At 43.0% G+C, this 25378-nt stretch overlaps 2 protein-coding genes across 3 annotated transcripts in view; both read left to right on the top strand.

The window, feature by feature from the left end:
• Positions 1-6926, top strand: part of FASN (fatty acid synthase) — a 41695-nt gene extending 34769 nt beyond the window's left edge. Inside the window, exons 38-43 of the mRNA XM_066200871.1 lie at positions 1325-1513; positions 2048-2275; positions 2676-2896; positions 3437-3535; positions 3665-3916; positions 5000-6926. Of these exons, the coding sequence (XP_066056968.1) occupies positions 1325-1513; positions 2048-2275; positions 2676-2896; positions 3437-3535; positions 3665-3916; positions 5000-5137 (1127 nt within the window). The 3' untranslated portion in view covers positions 5138-6926. The remainder of the gene's footprint in view (positions 1-1324; positions 1514-2047; positions 2276-2675; positions 2897-3436; positions 3536-3664; positions 3917-4999) is intronic.
• Positions 6927-9615: 2689 nt separating this feature from the next.
• Positions 9616-25378, top strand: DUS1L (dihydrouridine synthase 1 like). Of its 2 annotated transcripts, none has more exons than XM_066200820.1 (13): positions 9616-9968; positions 13414-13522; positions 14413-14463; positions 16658-16710; positions 17478-17560; positions 17724-17827; positions 18771-18915; positions 19522-19618; positions 19981-20069; positions 20861-21027; positions 21586-21623; positions 24625-24700; positions 25033-25378. In XM_066200820.1, the coding sequence occupies exons 1-13, from the start codon at positions 9732-9734 to the stop codon at positions 25182-25184; spliced, it is 1401 nt and encodes a 466-aa protein (XP_066056917.1). In that variant the 5' UTR covers positions 9616-9731; the 3' UTR covers positions 25185-25378. The 2 variants fall into 2 exon arrangements, with proteins under 2 accessions (XP_066056917.1, XP_066056916.1); XM_066200819.1 differs by having other exon boundaries at positions 16598-16710.

Here is a 25378-nt window from a genome sequence, read left to right as displayed (position 1 = left end):
ATAATGACTGTTTCTTATATGGGTTTTTCTCTGTTACTGTGTTTAACATAGATATGCTTATATACTCCAGTGTCTTGGGTTTTATTTAGAGTGAACTGGTACCTTTCTCCAATGGAGAATCAACAGGAGCAGCCCCAAGAGCAAAATTCTGGGACAGCACACACATAACTAACTTTCTGAGTATTATTTCAGCTTTCAAACAGTCACCTTGGTATGTCCCCATGCCACAAAAAGTAACTTTTCTCTACTTATTGCCTAACTGGTAGTGTATTCACTTACCAGCTCTGTCATCCCATGTGAACATCTAGTAACCATAGTTTAACTATGCATTACAAGTCCCACATCCTTCTGTCTTGAATCTACTTTCTTTTACCATTGTGTCTCTTATTTTTTTGTTGGTAGTGAATAATTGCTGTCACCTCTATCTACTACTGCCCACTTCAGTTGTCTCTTTTGCAGACAGAAAATGTTGATACTTTGTTTTCTACCAAAAAAGGTACTGATAAATGAAAGACAGTCTCCTGAGTGTTACCTAAGGAGTTGTGTGCAACTCACTGACAGCAAATCTGATCTCTCAGAGCAGATGTGGCTTTTAGAAGCAATAGAAAAGGGTCCAGAATACTGCACTAGCTATAGGGTTAGTTTGGAAGAAGAAAGTATGAAAGCAACAAAGGGAGGAGCTAGTAATGAAGACTAATAGTGGGAGGAGTGGCAACGTGGGGCAGCACAAGGTGGAGGAGGGGGCAAAGAGCTGTAGATGCAGCTGTTATATTATGAGAAGCTTTTTACGGGTAAGGAAAGGGTGAGAGATAGAACAGTGTGAAAATTGTAGGGGAAAAGGCAAATGAATCCTGAGCGTATCACCTCCTCCCCCAGTGTCATAGATATCAAGTGTTGCAGTAAACCATCACTGACACTGGTAACTTTCATGTTGTTGTAGCTGAGGACTAGTTGCATTAGGTCTAGGACTGCAGTTTTAATTAGAGCCTCCAGTGTGTGGAATTTGTCTAGCTGACTGACTGTTCTGATTGGTCTAGAGCTGATGTGAAAATACTCACAACTATTTAGTTAGGACTGATGTATCCACTGTCATAAATCTGTGCACATTTAATGTGTACTTTAAATACTAGATGCCATATGACAAGGTGGGGGTTGTAGAAGAGATGACTTATGAAAGTATTAGATGATCCTGGAAGGTAAACTGCAGCTCTGCAGCAGCAGCTTATTGAGGTTTTAGGAGAAAGAAGAAGGTGGAGAAGGCTGCTAGAAAGGCCTAGAGCTGAAAAGAAATTGGCCTTTTACTAGTATGCTCTTTTGTTCTTAGGGGTCCGTGATGTGAGTAGTCTGAATGCTGAGAGTTCCTTGGCTGACTTGGGCCTGGATTCCTTGATGGGTGTGGAGGTGCGCCAGACGCTGGAGAGAGACTATGACATCGTCATGACCATGAGAGAAATCCGACTCCTTACGATCAACAAACTGCGGGAACTTTCTTCCAAGTCCAGGACAGCAGAGGGTAGAGTGTCTGGATTAGGGTTGCCGTCAGTCACCTGAGTCCAAATAATTAAGCTCTTAATCCATTGCTTTCATCTCTAGTGACATGAACCTCTATCAGTTCATGAAATAAAGTTATAATTGAATAGCTTTTAAGTGACAGACATGTCACAGAAGTGTATTGACCGCTAGGGACAGGCCCATCATTTCTGGGGGCAGGGTGTACAAGCAAGGCCAGTGTGAAAGCTGCTTTCTTGCTTGGCTAGCAGCTGCATGCATGAGTACTCTTATGGAGCTGTGTGTGGGATGCAATTTGAGACCTTTTACTTGTCTGGGGAAAAACAATGTAATGTCATGCTTACAGGAAGCTAAAAGCATATGCAGTTGCTGCAGAACAACTGACAGTAGGAAGATCCCTGTGTCTATGATCTGGTGATGTAGTGAGGCAACAGGCTAATCTAGGGCAGGCTTGAAGTTGTCCTTTAGGATTATGGCTTCATGACCAAGATTGACCCTGAAGCTAATTGGGTTTTTCCTCGTGTGCTTTCCTTCAAAGAGCTGAAGTCATCCCCACTGATGAAGGCAGGCCCAGGCAAATCTCCAAAACTAGATTTGAACAACTTACTGGTGAACCCAGAAGGACCAACAATCACTCGTCTCAATGATGTTCAGAGCATGGAGCGCCCTCTTTTCCTTGTTCACCCCATTGAAGGATCCATTGCAGTTTTCAACACTCTGGCCTCCAAACTTCATATGCCCTGCTATGGGCTCCAGTGCACAAAAGGTATCTCAGTTCTTCAGTATCTTGAATCTACAAACATAATGTTCTGAACTGTGGTTGCTTTTAGAGAGACCTTTGTTTCTAGACTATTAAACTTGGAGGAGCAAGTATCAGGCCTATTGGTCTGCAGAGGGTCATGTCAAACATCCCTGGTATCGAGAGGAATAATACATTAAATTGAAGAGTGTATGTGTGCAAAACTCAAAGCATCCTGTTCAACCTGTCCTTGGAAAGCGGGAATATTACTATTACTTGTCCTAAATGCAAGTTGTTAACCCTAGTTTAGTAGTTTACCTGCAGAGTAACCTGGATGTTTCCAACGGGATTATTTGAGTGCATGAAAACATATTTGTCTCTGCCAGTGTCTTTTCACCGGTCTTTCTAACTCACTTCCATGTTCCAGCCGCTCCTTTGGACAGCATCCAAAGCCTGGCATCCTATTACATTGGTTGTATGAAGCAGATACAGCCTGAAGGACCTTACCGCATTGCCGGATACTCTTTTGGTGCCTGTGTAGCCTTTGAAATGTGTTCCCAGCTGCAAGCACAACAAAATGCTTCCCATGCACTCAACAGTTTATTCCTTTTTGATGGGTCTCATTCCTTTGTGGCAGCATATACCCAGGTAAGGGGCACAAAGAGAATCTTCTTTCTGGGAACCATCCTCTCTCATCAGGGCTTGTTTTACTCGAAACTAACTATTCTAGATAGGAGCAATCTGAAAAGCTGGCAGACTTTTATTCAGAGGGATTTTGGAAGACAGCTGTAGACAGTGGAAGCTTAGAGATGGCTGAAGGGTAGAAGCACATGAGAGGTGGTCTTCGTTAAATGGCAAGAGTTCAGGCACAAATGTTGCTCTTGCTATGATAAATCATAATATTAGTATGTCTTCTGGAAGATACTGGCACCTGCAAGTCAAGATCCTCTTGTAGTGGTGTGAGGAAACCTTGCTTCAGGCTTCCCTTTCATTTGCATTGTACTTCAGAGAATACTAGGCTCTTGGTAATTACCCCCTATAGATTTGCTTTCCAATCTGTCCTGAAGGGATTGCCCCCCTTCCTTTTTTACCCAGTTCACACCTTTGGTTCTGGTTTTTGGTTTTTATCTGACTTCTAACATCAGGCACATCTCTCTCATGTTCACATTGTATTCTGTTCTCTTCCAGAGCTACAGAGCCAAACTGTCCCAAGGAAATGAGGCTGCACTGGAGACTGAAGCATTGTGTGCCTTTGTTCAGCAATTTACAGGCATTGAATACAATAAGGTACTGTTTCTTATTTCCAAGATCTATATATCTTGATATTGCACAGGAGGGTGTATGTCTTTTTGTTTAGTGGGGATGGATTCTCAGCTGTTGAGACTAATGTGAAAAAAAAAATGTTAATATTTCCAGCTGCTGGAGGTTCTTCTGCCCCTGAAGGATCTGGAGGCTCGTGTGAACGCTGCTGTAGGCCTAATAACTGAGGTTCATACAAACATCAATCGTGAAGCACTCAGCTTTGCTGCTACTTCATTTTACCATAAGCTGAAGGCTGCTGACAAGTATATACCAGACTCCAAGTATCATGGGAATGTGACACTGATGCGGGCAAAGTCTCACAATGAATATGAGGAAGGTCTGGGTAAAGACTACAAACTCTCAGAGGTCAGTCTCAGGCACACTGGTAACTGTTGAGTTTCTTCTGATATTTGGGGAAGCCAAAGGAAAGCATGGGAAACCATCCTTACTGAGAAAAAAAGGACAAAACCAACCTTAAAGAAATTAAGTTCTGCAGTTGTTGTGCTCTAACAAGAATTAGCAGTCTCCAAAAGCAAATGAGTTGACTGGTTCCAGGCATTTTCTGTGGTTAGTGAGGGCCAAAAAGTATTGCCTGTATATAGGATGTGTTTTCTATAGCTGTTTCTTGCTGCTCTCTAGAATGACTTTGGATAATAATGATATTAAAAAAGAGCACCTTTCAGTCTCTCTTTGCTGTGGACCTAAAGTTAGTTCACTGAATGAGGGCAGCCTTCTGAGGAGCAAGTGTCAGTCTTCTGACAATAAAGGCTGCTTTTTCTCACCTTTTTTTTTCACTTAGAAGCTAGTAGTTAGAAGTGGGTTTCTTGTGGGCTAAAAAAGGTTGAGGTTTGGCCCATAGTCCAGATAAGGTCACTGTTCGTTAGCCCCTGATCACATACAAGGCTTAAGTTGGTGCAAATACTAGGGAAAAGGAAGTGATTTTCAAAATTCCCTTCCTGTTTCTGGCATCACCTATTCTTTCATTAGACATCTTAATTTAGTCATTATTGATTCCAGGCTAACTCTTATGTTATTAAAGTTACATAATGACCTTAAAGGAAGTTTCTGGTGGTGGGAGAAAGATGGGGGGGGTGTTTATTTGGTTTTACTTAAGGGCTTGGAAGTAGCTACTTTATCATTCATTCTTTCATATTGTAGGTAAATTAATCTTTTGGTATTAGGTTGATTAACTTCCTCCCCAGCTTGTATTTAAGTGAATCACCTGTCAGGCTGTCAAATTATTGTGCTTTAAAACACTGGTTCCAAACAGTGCCCCACAGCTGACCTGTGAAAATGTGTCAGAGTAAAAGTGGGGATGTTTTCAACTGAGTTTGATAGAGACAGTGGTCTAAATTATGAGTAACTTAAAAGACTAACAAACCCAAAGTGGCTAGGTGACCAGCTGGTTGTAAATTGTGAATGAAAACTTTTCTTTTTGTACTTACACAGGTATGTGATGGGAAAGTATCTGTCCATGTTGTTGAAGGGGATCACCGCACCTTGCTGGAGGGAGTTGGCGTTGAATCAATTATTGGGATCATCCACAGCTCACTGGCAGAGCCACGTGTCAGTGTCAGAGAGGGTTAACTTCTCCTTCCTCACTATCAGTGACGAAGAAAATGCCAACAACATTCCTAGTTATGACAGGCCCCAAGGAACTCTTCCTGTTCAACATCTCATCTGCTCTGCTGCCAGAACTGGGAAGTCCAGCTGGACTCAATTGGTGTTTTTCTGTCTCTTTCTTGCTTATCTTTTCCTTTTCCAACTTTTATGAGTTCTATCTCCTTCTTTTCCTATGGCTGTTTTTCCCCCTAGTCTCCTTGTCCATGTTAACTGTAGTGCTGTGACTCTGTCACTGTGCACTGCAGTAAGGGTTCCCACAGATGGTTGCTTCCTACATCCTTGGCAGTATAAAAACAGATTTAGGAGTAGATTTCTTGTGCTTTATATTGTTTTTGTCTTAACAGTATTCCAAAGGGTATGTGATAGCACTTGTTGACCAAGCCTAGTGAACAGGGAGAGGAGAGGAGCTGCAGCTGATTTTGGAGATACCTTTTATCTGTGAAGAATCTATCTGCAGTTTAGGTCAGAAAGATAATTCCATTGAGGGTTTTGTAACTATATTTTTTAATTTGCTATATTCTAAGTATTTATTGTGTCAAACCAGAGACTTCTTACTTGGTTTTAATTTATCGTGGGTTATAGGAGCAAAGAAACATCCCTTTTTGGAGGGGAAGGTTTATTCTACAAGGGAAAGTTGCCCATCTTTGAAATAAATCGGTTTCTTGTCTGGGGTTTTTTTTTTTCTTCCCTTTCTCCACTGCCCTGCCCTTTTCAGAAAGGAAGAGGTAGAAGGAAGGATTCTTGCCATCATGTGCTCTTCAGAGGAGAGAGGGGCCTGGGGGGATAGGGTGGATGGTTTGACAGATGCTGCTGTATTGAGCAGCCATAACTTCAGCATGATGAAAACAGGCAAAGCTAAAACAGGCAAAGTACCTAGGCAGATACTTCGTTTATATTTGTGCAAGGTTCTGTGGCCTGCTCTATCAGAACCTTAGTAAAGCATTAAGAGTATTGCTTTACCTTATTCCCTCTCACCTCCAGTCTTGCCACCCAATGAAAAATTTGGAATGGGGAAGGCAGGGAATAGAATTCCTTAACAATAACTGAACAAATCCTCCCACCCCTGCTCTCCCATAATCAAAGCTCAGGCAAACATACAAGTGTCTACCCAAAGCCACTATATATTCTATTTAGCACAGGGCTTGCTTAAGCCTTGTGTATTCATTTTCCTTTCAGTAATGAGACTGGAAATCCCACATAAGTTAGCTAAGTAATCAGTTTGATGGTCTGATTTTAAAATACAGTAGTACCTTTTTAAAGGAAAATTGCATAGAATTCAATTGAAAAAACTCTTGGCTTTGCTATGCTGGATCTGTCCTTTCTGAGATCAGTAAATCCTTGTTACACTTATGATACAGAGGAGACCTGGGTAGCAACAAAGCACCAACTAGGAGGAGCTATTGTGCTTCTCAGAACTGCTGTAACACCCCGGTTCTCTCCATCTTCATCCCCCAGTAAAGTATTCTGGTAGTACAGGAGCATTCCAGTCACAGGAACAGATGGCTCTTCACTGCAAGTTCTGACCTAGTGTCTTTTGCTTACACCACCCTCTGTTGATAGTGGCTGGGTTAACTGATTTTAGTTTTATAAAGTATTTCTTTTGTGAAATCTGAAATAAAACAACATAATGTCAGCTTAAACCATTTTGAAATGTCTTGTTCTTTTTTTCTTTTTTTTTTTTCTTTTAATTAATACTTTTTGGTCTGAAGAGTGTCTTTTTGGCTTTTCTAGTATTAAACAGAATTCATCACTGGTTGGCTTTTGAATTATTTTCTACCATTATTTCTTAATCCCATGTTTCACCTGCAGTCTCTCACTGCTTGGTATAAAGCACAACCTGCTGCTGACATCTGATTTGTAGTCTGTAGAAATAATAATAATAATAATGAAAATAATCATAATGAAGGCTTAGTATTCTGAAGTGTGGCTTCTGGTTGCCATGATTTTGGTACCTTAGATACAACCAAGTTACAACCATAATACTGAAGTAGAAACTTTTAGATGGGCTTTTATTTGCAGTATTGGACAAGCCATTAATACTCCTGCCTCAGTTTTCCCATCTGTAAAATGGGACAATAGTGTCTACCTTAGAGTCTCTCTGAGGGTTAGATAGGCAGTGGATATAAGTGCTCCAAAGAAAATTTTAGGTACAATGTCTAAGTGTTAGTAACAGAAGAAAGAAAGAATGTGATGTGTGAGGGATACTGAAGTGGCTGTATGAGCTGTGTGCATACAGCATGGGACTTCATTCCATCTACTGCACACTGTCCCTGCACCTACTGGCATTGGATACTACATGAAACAAATGGGGACTGGTTAGTTTGGTTTAATTACTGACAGTTGTAGTGAGCCTGAAAAAAAAAAAGGTGAAAGAATCCTACTTGTGTTGGTTATATTTAAAACTGGAAGGAAGAAAGGATTAAATGTAAAGCAAACGGGTACAATAGTGCTCTGCTAAAGTGTGTAATATCTGAATGGGCTGTGTGGAAGGAGCAAGGACTAATGCTGTCCCATCTGTTGAAGCAGGAGTTCCCTGTATAAACAAATATGCATGGTTTCATGTAAGCAGAGCTTGTTTTAGTCATAGAAGTTGCTGAAGAATTACTTGCAGCTTATATACTGTTAATGTTCTTGTGGTTGTTATTTGAAAAGCAGAAGGTTTTGTTTAGGGCTTTTTTTCCCCCATAATGATCTGATTATGAGCTGCTGCCATGTAACCCATTATATAACTGGCTGCTGAACACAGTGTGCCAAAAATAAAAACCTTGTTAGTGCTTGTATTGCTTGTTGTTTCTCAGTAGCCCATCAGATTAGACAGATATAGAATAGTATCAGAAGGCAAAATCCAGTATTGCAGTTTCTTGTCTTGAGAAGACAAGGACAGAAGTGATGTCCCTCTGTGAAACTGAAGTGGGGGTTCTTGTCAGCTGATGCATTCCATCCTTTTCAGATAACTTCTCAGAGGCTAAAACCATGCTGATCTTAATCTCAAAACTGAAGAACAGGACTCTGACCAGGGAACTGTTTAGGCTCACAAATGCACATTGCCATTTTGAAATGATAGACCTTAAATCTGCAGTAGAAAGAGTTCAAGAATGTATGGCACACAGCATATGCTGTCACCAGTATTAAAGCTATTATTTTCCTTTTCTAGTCTACCACCTCCCTGAAGGCAAAGAAATACACCTCTTTTGCTGAAGATAGCAGTAAAAACAACTAAGAAGAGCCACAGTTTAATAGAACTGATTACTTAAAATAGCACTGCAGAAAGTGAAGTTCTCTGGTGCTGAGATGGAGATCAAGTAAACCCCAAAAGATTTAAGGTAGAATAGGAAGCAGGTATTTGTTTCTTTCGCACTTAAATAAGTTACCAGACATCCTGCCTGCAAATCAGGGTCAAAAGAAAGAAAAAAATATCCCTGGAGCAGCTGCATCAGAGGAAAAGGGAGTGTTGCTAGCGGGGGGCAGAGGCTGTATATTTCAAGTAGCAACCTTGTTCTTTAGGCTGTGGAGAGGTAATGAAACATGGGAACACGTAATTAGAAGTTTGAAACATAATTATTTATTGCAGCAAGTTCATCACGGCCAAGAGTGCTAGAAAGCTGGAGAGTGGAGGAAATACAGGCTTCGACAATTAACTGGAAATGTGAAGGCTTGTCAGTGGACAGACTAACAGGCTTACTGAGCAATGGGGAGGGTACATGGAACTCTTCTTAGGCTATGGTGCTTTGTTATATGATTTTGTTGGAGTTTTTCTCTTCTGAAGAAAAGAAGTCCTGTAACTCAAGTTACATTGCTGTTTTGACTGGTGTAGACATGCAGCATTTTTTATATGCTGGAAGGTATTGGCCAAGAGAGGCAGAAATCCTCCACTGTGCTTATCCTGGAGATGGTCAGTAGCTTTATAAAATGATGGAGAATGAACGATTTTGTCATGGATGATGTCTTCGGTTCAGTCAGGCGGACCATTTTCCCCTCTCTGCCCCGACCATCCTGCACCAAGGACAGGACTCTGACTTTGTCCGAGCTCTTGCCGTGCTCAGTCACGGCGTTCCCCGTCGGCACCGGCTGCGGCGGAGGCCCAAGTGCTCAAAGTCGGCCCGGCCCGGCTCGGGGCTCCGGGACAAAGGACGGCAGGTGCTGCCAGGCGCGTATCGGCCGAGTGCCGGGGCTCCCCGCGCCGCCGCGACACCTTGGGGGGACCGCCCCGGCAGCCGCCCCGCAGCCGCCCCTCAGCCACCCTTCAGCCGCCCTATAGCCGTCCCTCAGCAGTCCGGCAGCCGTCCCTTCAGCCGCCCCGGGCAGCGCGGGGCCCAGCGGCCGCTGCTTCTCTCCCGCCCGCGGACCCTGCTGGCAGCGCCGCGGTTTCTGGAGGGGACGGAGCGCCGCTGCACCGCCGAGCCAGCCGGAGCGAGATGGCGGTGGCACCGTCCGGCGGCGGCGGTGCCCGGCCCGGGCGCGGCGGTGGCGGCAGCCTGCGGGCTTCAGGCCGCGGGCCCCGGGGCGGCGGCGCGGAGCGGCAGCTGACCGCCACGCTGCACAGGCGAGCAGGCGGGAGATGCCGAAGCTGCGCGGGGAAGCCTTCTGGAGGGAGACGCTGCGGAGCGCCCACTACGTGGTGGCGCCCATGGTGGACCAGAGCGAGCTGGCCTGGAGGCTGCTGAGCCGCCGCCACGGCGCCCAGCTCTGCTACACACCGATGCTGCACGCCCAGGTCTTCCTCAGGGACGCCAACTACCGCCGCGAGAACCTCTACGGCGAGGCCTGTCCCGAGGACCGGCCGCTCATCGTGCAGGTGAGCGCGGCCCCCGCCCCGGCTCCCCCTGTCAGCCCCAGCGCCGGGAGGAGCTGCCCTGGGCTCCCCTCGCGGTGCCCTTCTTGGCTAGCGTTGGGGACGCAAGTCAGCATCACCCCCGCGCCATCCACCCCGGTCGTGCTAACAAATCCCGGCGTTCTCCAAATGCGCACGGGTTGAAGGTAGTCAGTCTCATCCACGTTTTAACGTGGTTATATAGGATGACAGAAACCTCATTTTCTCCGTCTAAATACTGCTGAGAGTACTTAGCTCATGAAGATGTGTGGTTTTCGGTTTATCCCATGTTTAGCAGAGGTCTTGCTGTCTTAACCACGGGGGCCTGGAGCACTGGACTTCTCCCAGGTCCCCTGCACCTCATCTTTAGAAACAGATTACAGTTGGTCCTGTAGAGTCAGGGTGTGTCCTGAATCTGGTACCACTCAAGGAGGATCACAGCTTTTCGAGTAGTTCTCTGAACCCCTGAGCTCAGTGTTTAGCTATAGAAAAAGGGTGCAAGGAAGATAGGACAGACTTCAAAGCATGTGTTGCTTCTGCTTCTGGACTACTGTGTGATGTCCAGGCACTTCACTCTATCCCAAAGAGGGAAAGTGGTTTGCGGAGCTGGAGAATCATGCAGGGAAAGACAGTTGTCATGAGCAGAGGAATGACTGATTTCCACATGTGGAGCAGTTAAATGGATGAGGACTCTTTACCCTGGAAAACAAGTGTCTCTGTTGACTGAGGGGAGAGATGAGAGAAGCCTGTGGAAGTATTACTGACTTGAAGATGATGAATGGGAAACAAGTGCAGTGGTAGTTACGAACTGTGGAATTCATTGCTGTGGGATGTAGTGGATTCTGAACGATTACGTGAGTTTAGAAAGCAAATGAAGGAAAACACTTCAGGGTCTTTAGGTGCAACAAACACACCTTGTGCTTCCAAAGTCCCTACAGACACTTTTCCAGCTTCTGCTGTTCCCTATGCATTCTGGTGGTGATCTTTGATGTGTCTCAAGTTCAGCTTTCACAGAATCATGGAATATTCTGGGTTGGAAGGGACCCACAAGTCCACAACCCACAAGTACATTGAGTCCAACTCTAAAGTGAATTGCCTCTACAGAGATAGAACTCACAACCTTATTGTTACTAGCACCATGCTCTAACCAAATGAGCTAGTCTCAGCATCTTGTACGTTCTTCTTCTGTGGGAGGTAGTTTCTTTTGACACAGGAAAAAAAAATGTGGTGGAAAATCAAGTAATCTTAGAAAGCTGTAAGTCATAGATCTTGAGCTCAGTAAGCTGTGTGCTCTGGGTGACACTGCCTGAACAGGATCAGTTGCTGTGTTACCCTTCTTCCCACTGGCCACCACTGGACATAAGGTACAAAACTAACTAATCGTTGGATGGATCTTGTGCAGCAGTCCTTACAGATTCGGTCACAGAGTCTTGGAATTAGATTAGGCAGAGGTACATCTGAGCTCAGCCTGCTCTGAAGACACTGTTTACTGTTCTAACATTCTCATTATATGGCGTGGTTGGAGGCTTTCCATTGTTTCAGTCATCTCAGAGAAAGCAAATGATTTTTTTTATTTTAGTTGCTGTCAGTCATAATTTTATGTAGTGCTGTAGGGTTTAAGGAACGCCTTTTGCTCAGAAGTGTTTACATTTTGTTTCAAGTTTATGTAAAGTGATGGCATTGGTTTTTGTTAAAAATGCATTTAAGAAAATCCGTTTAAAAGCATGAATGAGAAGAATAGTCTTATCTCTGTCCTCTTCAACAAAGAAGCTTCAAATTAACCTATTTTATTAATTTGCTTTTTCTGCACTGTGTTTTAAATGTAATATTAATTACATTCGGTTAGGACTGAGCATTTGACTGTAGCCAAAGTGTCTGTTTCACATTCCATGGGAATTCATTTTAGAGATAATTGTACTTATTGATATCTACAAAGTCTGAGCTGTCTCAAGACCCAGAGGCATTATGAGTAACACTTTTCTTAAGCACCACCTTTCTGTATTAAAATGCTGTCTAGCTGTTTGTTCTACAGAGGATTTTAAAAGTTGTTTCCACTTATTCTTGGGTACCACATGTGAAATATTCACCTGATATTTCTTTGCCTCTTGAATGCTCATCTTTCTCATTTTGTCATTTGAAGGTTGAGGATCTTTAGCTGGTAAGTGTCACCTCCTTTGTTTGGAGGTTTTTTTCATAGAATCATAGAATATCCTCAGTTGTAAGGGGTTCACAAAGGCCAGCTCCTGCACAGAACAGCCACCAGAATCCCACCAGTGTTGTCCAAATGCCCCTTGAGCTCTAGCAGGTTTAGGGCCATGACCTCTGCCCTTGAGAGCCTGTTTCAGTGCCTGGCCACTCTCTGGGGAAGAGCCTTTTCCTGATATCCAGCTGAAACCTCTCCTGATGCAGCCCCAGACATTCGCTCAGGTCCTGTCGCTGGTCACAGAGACTGGAGCTGTCCCTCTGCTGCCCCTTGTGAGGAAGTTACAGACTTTTACGGAGTCTCCCCTCTATCTCCCCTTCTGTAGGCTCAACAAGCCAAGTCACAATAGTCACTCTCTGTATGGCCCCTCCAGACCTTTTGCCACCTTTGTAAGCTCCTTTGGACACTCTCTAACAGCTTTGGATCTTTCTTATATTGTGGTGTCCCAAACTGTCCCCAGGACTGAAGGTGATGCAGCCCCAGTGCAGGGCAGAGTGGGACAATCCCTTCCCTGTCCCCCAGGACACAGCTGGCCTTCCAGGGCACTGCTGACTCATATTCAACTTGCCATCAACCAGGACCCCCAGGTCCCTTTCTGCAGCACTGTTCTCCAGCCTTTTGTTCCCATCTGTCCATACATGCAGAGTCACCGTGTCCCAGGTTCAGAAAAGGCTGCTTGTCTTTATTAAACTTCCTATGGTTGGTGCTTGCCTTGCCCTCTGATTGTCCAGGTCTGTCTGCGGGGCTTCTGTGCCTCCCAGGGAGTGGATAGCTCCTCCCAGTTTAGTATCCTCAGCAAGGTTACAAATGTCAGTAAGGTTACAAGTACTTTATGAAGCTGTTAAAGAGCTCTAGCTCCATCTAAGATGGAGCCCTAGTCGTGTCTGGTCACCAGCCTAATGTCATCCCAGTCATTATAACCCTTTGCACTTGACTCATGAACCAGTTGTTCACCCATCACACAATGTGTTTATCCAGCTATAGGCTGGATATTTTGTCCAACACCATCCTGTGAGAAACAGTATCAAATGCTTTTACTGAAATCCAGAAAGATTACCTCACATCACTTCCCTTGATCATTTTGAGAAATAGTGTTTGGTATTATTAACTGTGCATATTTGCCTGTTCTCTGTAGCAGGTAGTTGCTTCATAACTACATCATAACATTTTGTCAGTACTTGAAGAAAGCTCTTGCCTGATTATTCCACTTCTCTTTGGTTTTCACAGTTCTGTGCCAATGATCCTGAAGTGTTTGTCCAAGCAGCACTGTTGGCTCAGGATTACTGTGATGCCATAGACCTAAATTTGGGTTGCCCCCAAATGATTGCAAAGAGAGGTATGTGCAAATCTGAACCCTGGATAAGCAGAGAAACGACAAATGGTGTTTCAAGTGTGAATGTTGGCAGTAAAATATCAAGAGGGCCAAATCAAATGTTGGGGGGGGGATGAAGTACTGCTGAAGTCAGACTTAGTTACACCCAGTGTAGCAGGTAACGCTTTGTAGTACCTAAAGCCAAAAATTACATATAATTAATTCTAATTTCTCTTAAATGACAGCTCCTGTGTCTAGAATATCCTTCAGAAACATTATTTTTAGTAAGAGCTTGATTTTCTTTCTGATTTTTGCTCACACCGCCTATTTTTGGAAAACTGCACTTAAAATTACATCATTGAAACACTTAGGATCTCCTATTTCCGTGATACTTGCACAGTTTTTTCACAGTAGTGTAGAAGAGGATGACAACTGCTGAATCCCTTAGATACATATGTTTGAAAACCAGAACCAGTGTTTGAAAATTTTGTATCAGTTAAGGTGCTGAGAAAATATTGGTTCAGTAACTGCCCATTCTTCTTCTAAAATGTCTTTCAAAGACTGATAGGAAATTATTAGTAGTGCAAATAGATCTTTCAGTCTGATCATCTGTTATCCTAATGGGATTTATTAAACAACTGGTATAAACCCTTAAAAGTTGGTCTTTGAGCTGCAAGTGTCAACACATCAGCCTTGGAGAGCACCAATGAAAGTAGGGTGTGGGGATTCCTTGTTTATCCTGTAAATCTGGGGTGGCAGGGAGAACAGAATGATCCCACTCTTCCAGCTGGGGCAGGACAGAGCAACTCTGTTTCTGCCAGTGAGGCATATGAATGTCTGGGTCTTTGTGAGAGTTTATGAAAACTGAGATCTTACTCTTCTGCACAAGTCTGTCATATGCTGTTTTATCATAGGTCACTATGGAGCATTTCTGCAAGAGGAGTGGGATCTTCTTCAGAGAATGAGTAAGTATTTAGAGAGGAAATAGGATGAACTAATTATTGAGAGGAGGTTTAGGGATTTTGGGGGAAAGGAAGTCATCATGGTTTTTTGGGAAGAGTTGTGTTTGGGTTTTGAAGGGGTGGTTGTGTTCTTTTTTTCTTTTTTCTTTTTTCTTTTTTTTTAATTTCGTACTGTATTCCAGTGGCACGCTCAAGATACTTGGTGGTATCCCACTGCAAACTCACACTAGATCTGTGAAAAGATTTTATACCTGAAACAGACTTCGGGTAAAAGTGAGTCAATTAAGTTGCAGTCTCATATGATAGTTTAGTGGCTCTCCAACTCTAGAAACAGGAGAAGTCCCAGTGCCTTTTCACTTTGAAGTTCTGAGGTGCCAAGAGTCATGTTCCTGCTTGAAGCCACAGTTGCCCTTTTCTGATCAACTCCGTGTACTCTTTCTGTCCACAGAATAGCAAATCATGCTTTTCTTCTCCTAATTTGTTAGGTTATTTTCAGGCTATCAGTAGCTTTGTGAACAGCTGTAATAATAATCAGCTGGGACTCAGTTTCCTCATGCAGGAAAAAAAAAACCCATTCTTTATTCACATAACCCATTTTATACAGTTTTTACAGGCCTCATGTTCAGCTCTAATTGGCTAGTATTTTTCTCATCACATAATTTATTGGTTAAAAGGTGTTTTGTGGGTACTTGCTCAGACTCTCTCTTTCACTCAGATGTTTACATATTTCTTTTGTGGATTCTCATGGGATAGAGCTATTGTTTATTCTGGTGCAGACTCATTTTTCTCTCCAAGAATAGGTTGCTGTGTTAATGAACTTTTCATTCCCAAGATTGTTTCACATGAGAACTTACAAGCTATTGCTAGCTTAGCTAGGGTAGCAGGGCCTAAACCATATTTTTTAAGACCTTTCTTTAATAATATCTTCACTTGTCTGCAACAAATAATATCATATTTTTTTAAGAAATACATTTGTAACTGATATAAAAAACAAGGTTTTGGTAATTTTGTAGAACTGAGAATGTGCCTTCATCCCTCTTCAAAGCAAGTGTTGGAACCATGAAGTTAGAGAGTCTTATTTCTGTTTGCATTCCCAGTGGTCTGGGGAATCTTGAGTGATGTTTGGTACAAAGACACTGCTGATAACCTGTAAGATAAGACAGGGCTTCCTTGCCCAGCATGTAATGTGGCTGTTGAGAAATATGCAAATCAGAATTGCCTCAAGGTGTGAAGAGAACCGAGGTCATCTAGTTGGGTGAGAACCCAGGCTGTCTAGTAAAAGAGTTGTTTTAGCTGTCCTCTTCCTTCTTTTCCCCAGCCACCTTTAAAACGATGGAGCACTCTTTTCTGCCTGCACCTGTGTACACCTTGCTTGCTCCTTTGAAAGGGTGATGGGAAGTACCTGTCATTAGAGCTCGTAGGATTTGGATTAGAAGACAGCAGGTGACTCCCTACATTGTATATCCAAGCTCTGGAAGAGAAGAGAATTTCAGATACAACATTACTCACTGTTTTCCTGTTGGCTCTCTTTGTTAGCTCTCTTTTTGGTAATTTTGTGATTCCATGTACTGTGTAAGGACTGGGAGTTTCCATGTTCTAGATTTCACCCTGACTCTATAACCTACATGTACGACTTGATTGCATCCCCAGCCTACCTCACTTGATAAGCCTCTGCTTGCCATGGATCTGACTATACTTATAATGATTATTTTGGTGATAATTTGCCAAGAAGTGAAACACCCTTTTATTGAGAAAGGTAGACAAGCAAGTGTTAGTGTTGGAGGAGTACAATAGCCTGTGATGATAATAAACTTGTATCAATAATTAAGTTGTGAGGGGGTGGTCTTTGAAAGTGAAGGCTTAATGCAGTAGAAGTGTTAGGGCTATTAAATGGGTGACTATTTTATGCTACCTTGTTAGGATGCAGATTCTGTGCTTCATGTGTGTTACTGTTACATGATTAAACGATGCAATACGGATTGCAGAGGACACTGCTGAGTTTTTAAGCAGTGAGAAACTGCATAGCAGTAACTTCTCAGGCTTTTGCCGTACCACACTCAGTATCAGATCTTGAGGAGAGCAGACACTTTTCATAGCATTGTGCAGCCCACTTACCTGTCTTTTCAATCTTTCTCAGTTTTACTGGCTAACGAGAAGCTCTCTGTTCCCATCACATGCAAAATCCGCGTTTTCCCAGACATTGACAAGACAGTGAAGTATGCACAGATGCTGGAGAAAGCTGGCTGCCAGGTAAGAAGGCAGCTGCTCCCTCTACTCTTGCACTGGACACATAACTTTGTGTAAAGTATCTGATGACCAGTTCTTGGTATACTGTGGAGATGAGTAGGCTGCATTATTTTGCAGACAGAGCAAACAGGATGCAGACAGATTGTGTGTTTGCAGTCCTAGGCCACAGGTATTGTGGTACAGAAGACACAGTGATTTCAGTCTCTTGTAATTACTGCACTGTGCAGCATCCTTCACTGTGGTTGAGCATCTCAGTCTTCACATAGTGCTGCAGGAGGCAGTGTGAATGCATGAAATCCACAGTACTGTAGAAGAAAAAGGGTATCAAAAGGTATCGCTAGAAGAAATAGGCAGCCTTCTAGGATTGAACTCCAATTAAATTGGAAGAGATGGTCTATAGTTAGAGACAGTACTGACAGGATTTGGACCTTCTGCTGAGGTTAAAGCTAGATAGATATATCACGAATTCCAAAGTGAGTCACAAATGGAATCCAGTGCAAAAGGAAAGCTGTAGGTTGTCCCATGATAGAATCTTATCATGCCATGGAATAGCAAGATGACAGAAGCTTAAGACCATGCCACGGTAGGTGAGCTGCTGATATCTCTGTGTTGCTAAACTCCTTCTGTGTTGCTAAACTCCCTGCACTGTTGAAATAGCAGCAGGAACTCAGTGGTATCCATAAAGTGTAGGGAGTGAAAGGAAGTTTTGTTCAGTGGGTTTATTCCAGTGGTTCATACACATGGAAAGTAAATGTAACTTTGTGTTCCAGCTGCTGACTGTGCATGGCCGTACTAAAGAACAGAAAGGACCACTTGCTGGCGTGGCATCTTGGGAGCACATTCAAGCTGTAAGGTTAGTGAACAGTACCAGTCTTAGTGGATTCCTACTAACACTCTGGATTTTAAACAGAATTTACAGTGGCACTGAAGAGCAAACAAATTTGTGTGACAGGAGAAGAATTTCTGGGTCGACTCTGATTTCCAATTTTATGTATCTGTTTTATTCACTGGTATAGAAAAGCTGTAAACATTCCTGTATTTGCAAATGGAAACATCCAGTGTCTCAGTGATGTGGAAGAATGCATCCGTAAGACAGGAGTACATGGCGTCATGAGCGCAGGTAAAGAAAATGAACTTTTACTCAGATGAGAATACAAATTATTTCTTTTTTCCTTACCAGCCCTGTATACATTTATTAAAAACTTATGTCAGATTGACTTGATGAACAGCTTTGCTTGACAGCTGAGTGGCCTTTCTCCCTTGTCTTATACTGGCCATCTCATACCAGGACCAGAAATCGCTTAAGATTTGTAAGAATTGTTATGTTGGACTTGCAATACCATTGATTCTTTGAGCTCAAATCATTGCCAAAGGCATATCAGGCTCCTGTTATCCTGGGATATTTTTGTGACATCCGTTAATCAATGGAACAGTTTTGAATGGTTCTCGATGAACTAAGTGCATCTGTGGATTAATATTCCTGCAGATGGTTCCCATTGGGTTGGGACAAGAAAGAATTAACATAACTTCCTGGAGGAAGAGCTAGGATAGGCATCAGAAAGAGCTTCTTGATCACTCACACAGTTAAAGAAGGGTTTTGTAGAATCTCGGTTTTTGAAAACGCTGGTTAACAAAAGACTTGTGAAGCCGGTAGAGAAAAGCACACTGAGAAGCTGGATCTGTAAACTTGGGCCAGACAAATATCGATACAGGCATAAGGCAAGACACCTGTCATTTCAGTATTTAACTGTTGTGCAACAAGAGCAGTGATTTCTCTATTTATTAATTGGTTTACTGTCTTTGTGTCAAGGTTAGATGCCTTTTTAGAAACTGTACTTTAATTAGGTATGAGCTGTTCAGTGCAATTAGGAATTGTATAGTGAAATACAGTATCCCAAGGTCAGGCTAGAGTTTTACGGACCCTGTACTCTTCTTGAGAGTTACGTGGGTGATGTGTCTGTGGCTGTAGAATCACAAAAGAGATGATCAAACTCCAGAGCAGAGATCTTGGCCTTTGCTTCAATCCTGAAATTAAAGTTTGAGTATTTCTTTTCATTCCCTAGAAGGAAATCTTCATAACCCAGCACTGTTTGAGGGCCGGAACCCGTTGGTGTGGGAGATGGCTGAGGAGTACCTGGAGATAGTGCGGAAATACCCTTGTCCATTGTCTTATGTTAGGGCACATCTCTTCAAGCTCTGGCATCACACGTGAGTATCTCCACAGAACTCTTAATGTTTTCAGGGCTCATCCTGCTTAGCAAGTGTCTGGGTTTTCTGGACAAGGATTTGTTTGGCCAGAATGAGTATGCTGCAAGGTTTTCTTTCCTGGACCTGGCTGGAGAGGGTGTAGGCTGAGGCCTTTACCCTTCATTTCATATCTGGGAAACAGAGCATGGGGAATGAACAAGTTGCCACAAGATCAGCCAGGGTGTGAGCTCACAGCACGCCAGTTGCAATGTGGTAACTGCCCATATGCACACACACACTTGATGGCAAGCACGAAGTTAACTATCTCCTTGTTCATTGTGAGGCCAAGTGCTCTTGTATTTATTGTGGAGTAAGAGCATGGCTATGGGCAGTTACTGAGAAGCAGCTGATGCACTGTACATTCATGGTTAGCTTATGTCAGAGTACTTTGGTTTTCTGCCAGGTATTTATCTGGAAGATATGTGTGCATTTCTCTGGACTTACAGAGAGGGATGTAAGCTTCTACCAAAGGCAAATGAATCAGGAAAAGTGTATAAAATGCTTTTATACAGTTATTTTTAGTTGATTGCAGCCTAAATATAACTTGATGTTTGGGATTTGCCTCAGGCTTCAAGTTTACCAGCAGCTGCGTGAAGAATTAGCAAAAGTGAAGACTCTAGAAGGCATCGTAGATGTCAACAGGGAGCTGAAACTGCGATGCCAGGTACCAGGATGGGCCCTAATCCCCCAGAACAGCACTGCCTGCACTTTGTGGGAGTGTGCCAAGTATGTCATAGAGTTGACATCCATTAGTCACTTCTCTGGGACTTTGTGGCTTACTAACCTTGATATTGGTAGCTTACTACAGCAGCATTCCCTTAAGCCTGCACAACTTTACATGGGATAAAGTTGATTTAGGAGTTACAAATGTGCTTCAGTTCATCTGTCTTAGTAGACAGTTTTTTCGCCTATATGTAACTGTCAGTAATTGTTAGCTTAAATTTGAGTTTGTGATTTCCTGGAGTTTGAGTGCTTAGTGTATTTTCTGACAACTCCAGGAAGACTGACTGTAACTCTATGCTGCAGGAAGAAATAGCTAATCAGAAAGAAGGAGAAAAGCCAAAAGAAGGGTTGCCTTTTTTCCACTGGATCTGTCAGCCATACATCAGGCCAGGGTGAGTTACTTATTTTGGTACTTACAGGTACTCATGGGCCTTTCCCACCCATATCATCAGCATCAGCCATTGAGTCTGTTCTAGGAGCTTACATTAATTTAAAAAAAAAAAAAAAAAAAAAAAGTGAAGACTTTGGATTATTTTTCTTCTAGTTTGGTTTTTTCTGAGTTACTGCTTTTTTTCCATGGGGATGTTGCTCATTGTTTGCATCTTTTCCTTTGGATCCTCCTCAAATTTCTCTCTCTCTGGAAAGTAAAAATCAGGAATCCCACTGCAGCTCAGAACAAGAATCTGATGCGCAGCGAATGTGCTGCCTGACGCTGCTTTATTGTTACATGCAACATGATGCTGCTGGTAACTGCTGTGGTAACAAAGATAAGAACTAAATTGTATTCTATAAGGGATGCTTGTAATGTATGGGCAAGCTTTTCAGATAGCTTATTCCCCTTCTGCTGAAAATTGGGCTGAAGAAGAGAACAAGTGTGTCACCATTAATACTTAAGTAAATACTTTAAAAAATGCTTAAGTAAAACCTGGGAATAACACGTGCCTAATTTAGCTGACAACCTCAATTGGTTTTCCAACTGATATATCTGATAATATGTCTGTCAACTGCCAGTGTTAACCAAAAATGCTAGTTTTTCCTATCCCACTTCTAAGGGCAATGACACTTTATTGTAGCCATGACAGAAAGGTTTATGGTGTACCCAGATTTCTGTAAACCAAAATAATGGTCAAGGAACAGCTGCCTCTTCCCTCCAGCCAATTTATGATGAAATTCACTGTTTCAGGCCAAAGGAGAGATGCAGGGAGAATGGAGATAGTGGAACTGAAAAAGGTGTGCGAGGGAAACGTGCTCTGGAGGAAGAGGAAGATGGAAATTCTGAGCTTCTGTCAAAGAATAAACAAAAAAAGAAGTTAAGAAATCCAAATAAAAGCTTTGATCCATCTTTAAAACGTAAGTTCCATTTATTGGCATAAATGTATGGAGAGTTACTGATACCACCTTTGGCATAACTTGCCACTAAGAATTTTCCTGGCTTGTGTACTTGTAGAAACTTCTTGGAAAAGAGGAGGAATTGTTGCTATTGAAATTTCAATAGCAGGCAACCTGATTCAAATAGTGTTCACTAGTAAAGGAAACAAGGATCAAAGTAGGGGGTCACTGATTCTAAGTATCTTCTTAAGATCAAAATGGTTTACAAACTGAATTGTAGCTGTCACTAGCATTTGAAATGGAAATCTTGTATGAATTTCAAGCTGAAGTCCTCCTGTTTGATGCTTGACTTGAGGATTAAAACTTTCATGTTTGGATTTTAGCATAGAGGCACTTAAAAATTCAAAGTATTTTTACCTTAGTGCTGTTATTTGAGGTAGTGTGTTTTTATTTCAAAAAACTCTCTGGCTAGAAAAGCACCAGGCTTTGTCTGGTTCTGATTTTTTTTTTTTTAACTTACTTCTTCCACATAAAAATACCATTGGTGAAATCAGCTTTCTCTCTCTCTCTCTCTCTCAGCCAAATATGCAAAATGTGATCAATGTGGAAACCCTAAGGTAAGTCAGTACAAGTGCCCATAAAAGCATTATGTTAAATGGAAATTAAATAACCATGTAGGGATCAATCACACAATGTCTGGATGGAGATAAGCGGCAAGTGGTGTCCCTCAGGGGTCTGTGTTGGAACCAGCACTGTTCAGTGTATCCATCTGTCCTGTGGACAGTGGGAATCAAGAGTGTCCTCAGCACATTTGCAGATGTCACCAAACTGAGTGCAGTGATGACAACCTGAGGGACAGGCCCATTCAGAGGGACCGGGACCAGCTCAAGCAGTGGCCTGTGGGAACCTCTGAGGTTTAACAGGGCCAAGTGCAAGATTCTGCACTTGGCTCAGGACAGCCATGGTATCAAATCCAGGATGGGGGGATGAACAGATTGAGAGCAGCCCTGCCCAGGACTTTGGGGTGCTGGTGGATCAGAGGCTGCTCATGACTCAGCAGTGCGTGGTCACAGCTGTGTTCTAGGCTGCATCAAAGGCAGCATGGGCAGTCAGGGGTGGGGGGTTCTGTGCCTTTGCTCTTGTGAGACCCCCACCTGGCCTACTGCATCCAGCTCTGGGGCCCGTGGTGCAGGAGACACGTGGAGCTGTTAGGGCAGGCCCAGAGGAGGCTACAAAGATGACTGGGGGATGGAGTCCCTCTGCTGTGGAGACAGGCTGGAGGAGAGAAGGTTCTGGGGAGCCTCACTGCCCCTTCCAGTGCCTAAAGAGGACTTAAAAGAAAGACAGGGATGGACTTCTTAGCAGGGCCTGTTGCAGTAGGACAAGTAAAAAGTTTAAAGTAAAGCAGAGTAGATTCAGGCAAGCTGTGCCTTAGATTAGAAGTCATTTTTTATGGTGAGGCAGTGGCCCAGGTTGCCCAGAGAGGTTGTGGATGCCCCATTCCTGGAAACATTCAAGGTCAGGTTGGACAGGGCTCTGAGCAACCTGATCTAGTTGAAAATGACCCTGCTCTTTGCAGGGGGTTGGAGTAGATGACCTCTAAAGGCTCCTTCCAACCCAAACTGTTGTATGATTCTATTCTGTTATTCCAAATTCTGAGGTAGGTCCGTGCCAGTGCCCAGTCACACAGGTGCATGCCAAGTCCTGCTGATAAATGTGTGTGTGGGGAGTAAAGTCCATAGTTGGGCAAAAGCTTTTTAACCATTAACTCTTACAAATCTCTGAGGTTGAAGATGCTGCACAAAAATCCTTAACATACAGAGGTTCTTGGAGAGATTTTGCCTTCCTCTCCAAAAGAAGTGCAGTCCTGCTGTTGCAGAGGGCATTTATTGCTAAGACAGTTGAGTGAGTTAGTTGAATTTCCCAAGATATCTTGGAAACAAATGTCCAGACTTCCACACATGTATGACATGTGTGTTTTACTGTGAAATGAAAAACAAACTTCTCTTACTATTAGTGGTGGGTGGAGTCTTCCTGCAAAGTGAAAATTGGAATAACTGGCGTGGTTCTTAGTGTACTAATAAAAATACTCCAAATGTAATCCCAGTAGGGCCTGCAGTGAGTGTCAGGCAGCACCTGCAGCTCTGGTTTGTGTTGTGTTTGGATCTCTGCCTTTATCCAAACAAGCATAAGCACCTCCTCATCCTCAGTTCTGCCTTTGCAGCAGATTAACATTGGCTTTCACTATTAGCAATGCAAAATGAGGCTGCTTGTTTTACAGGTTCAATTTGAAATTGAAATTTCAAATATTTTGATATTTGCAAAGAGTTCATTTTGCTTTTGTTTATTTTTTCCCTTGGGGAACATAGCTGTTTGCTTGACAGGGTGATGTTGCTGAGCTGTGTGAGCAGAATGTATTTTATTGCTGCTAATATACCTGTAAAGCAGGGTGTAAGATGCAAGTAATTTTGTGTTCTAGCTTAAAAATTTGCATTACACCTGAGAGGGCGGGGGAAGCCTGCAACACAAACCTGGGATGTTACTCTCTGTTGTAACACTGTTACCACAGCACAGCAGCAGCAGCAGAAGCAGCCAGCTGGGGCTTAATTTGAAGCTGCAGCTGCTGAAAAATATGGAATTTTTTTTTTTTTTTTTGCTGTGCTCATTATTGGGAAAGCATTGAGCACTGGGCTGGCAGGCTTTCAAAGCCATCCTGTTTCATAGCTAATCCAGGTGACATCACTCGGTGCATAAACCAGGATTGTCTGCACCAGGGCTTAGACTTATTTTTGTTTTGCTCTTGCATCCCTGTCATGTTGCAGGTAGCACTTGAAATCTTCTGGCCACGCCTGTCATTTTTGTTCCCCCCTAGATTATGTGTTTCTGAGCTGTGTCATGAGGTGGGGGTGTGGGGATGTGGAGGATGAGAAGGAGAAGGAGCTCAACTGAAGCCTCCCTAAACGTGATGATTTTCTGACTGGGGATGGAGGGAACCTCACTAAAAAATGTCAACCCCCTAAATTCTAAATTTAATTCTAAATCTAATTCTAAAATGTGTCTGAGCAAAGCAACCCAGAGACCCAGGCTCATGTAGCCACATCATCAGTTAGCCAAGATTCAGCTGCTGCTGTCTCTTAAGAGTCGTACATTATGCTTTAATAAATATGCAAGTGTATTTTAAGATACAAGTAGGGAAGTCATTCTGGTGGTAACACACTTCAGGCATAGCTGCAGACGGGAGCACATCAGGCACCGTGTTTCATGTTGCAGAGAACTAGAGCAAGCTCACCAGCACCAGATGTGTTTGTGCTTGTTCCAGAGGGCTTATGGCATGTGCCTGCTTGTGGTGGGGAACTGGAGCTGCCCAACAGGCTATGGGGGTTGCACAAGTTGAATGTGGAATTTTGTTGTTGGTTGGTTGGTTGGGGTTTTTTTGTTCTTTATGTGCAAACAGCAGATAGCCCCCAATACGACATCAACTCCATATTCATTAGCCTGAGTACTTTTTTTTTTTCCAAAGATGTGAAAGTGCAGAGCTGTGTTGTTACGTATTATAGTAAGCACAAAAAGTTTTATTTTCACTGACGCAAGCTTCTTTATATCGCTGTCCCAACCCAGGGCAATAAATGTGTGTTTAATATGTGCCGAGGATGCTGTAAGAAAAGAGCATTCAAGGAGGTAGCAGATTGTCCAGGTAAGTGTATCTGGCCTTACCAGGCATCAAGCAAACATCTCATCCATCTCCCATGTGTATTCCTTACTTTAATCTTTCGGTTATGGGGTGTAGGTGAGTGTTAAAATTTACATACTACTTAAAATGCTACATGCTATCTAAAAGTTTATAATACCTTTTAAAAAGCCTGTTCTTCCTTCTCTGTGTTATTGCTCCTGCTTCCAAAGCCTTGGCATGCAGTTTCCAGTCTGTAAAGACCCGTCCTTTATAAGGAATGAGGTATTCTGTTTACCACCATAGACATTTCAGGATATGGGTTTGGAAGGTTTTTTTTTCCCTTTTTGCTTTTCCAGGTCATGGATTACTTTTTAAGACCAAGTATGAAAAATCCCTTTCATGGCAGCACAGTCAAAGAGGAATTCAAACCCCAGAGATCAGTCAGAGGGGAGATGCAGAGGTGGGGGAGACGGCAGTGCTGAAGGAGGCTGGTGACAGTACAGGGTGAAGCTTTGGAAATGAACAGTCCAAGAGCTCCTGCCAGACCACTACTTCCCTGGGCCAAAGAATGTGTCATCTCCAGCTCACTGTCAGCTGTGTGAACTTTTTCCACATGATTTTCTGGAAAAGTTTTATTTAAGTAAAAAACTGCTTACTCAGGGAATTATCCTGCATTTGAAATAAAAGAGATGCAATTAAAAA

The sequence above is a fragment of the Chamaea fasciata genome, unplaced genomic scaffold, assembly GCF_029207755.1.
Source record: "Chamaea fasciata isolate MVZ Bird 193981 ecotype frontalis unplaced genomic scaffold, bChaFas1.0.hap1 SCAF_19, whole genome shotgun sequence".
Taxonomy (NCBI): domain Eukaryota; kingdom Metazoa; phylum Chordata; class Aves; order Passeriformes; family Sylviidae; genus Chamaea; species Chamaea fasciata.
Note: the sequence above shows the minus strand (reverse complement) of the source record. Positions and strands in the feature narration are given on the sequence as shown.

Bases quoted from the DNA above. Each gene is read 5' to 3' on its own strand.
- DUS1L (XM_066200819.1), top strand. From the start codon at position 9,732: ATGCCGAAGCTGCGCGGGGAAGCCTTCTGGAGGGAGACGCTGCGGAGC. The intron at 14,464-16,597 runs GTAAGTATTTAG...AATCTTTCTCAG, and splicing joins GGATCTTCTTCAGAGAATGA to TTTTACTGGCTAACGAGAAG. The intron at 19,619-19,980 runs GTACCAGGATGG...TCTATGCTGCAG, and splicing joins AGCTGAAACTGCGATGCCAG to GAAGAAATAGCTAATCAGAA.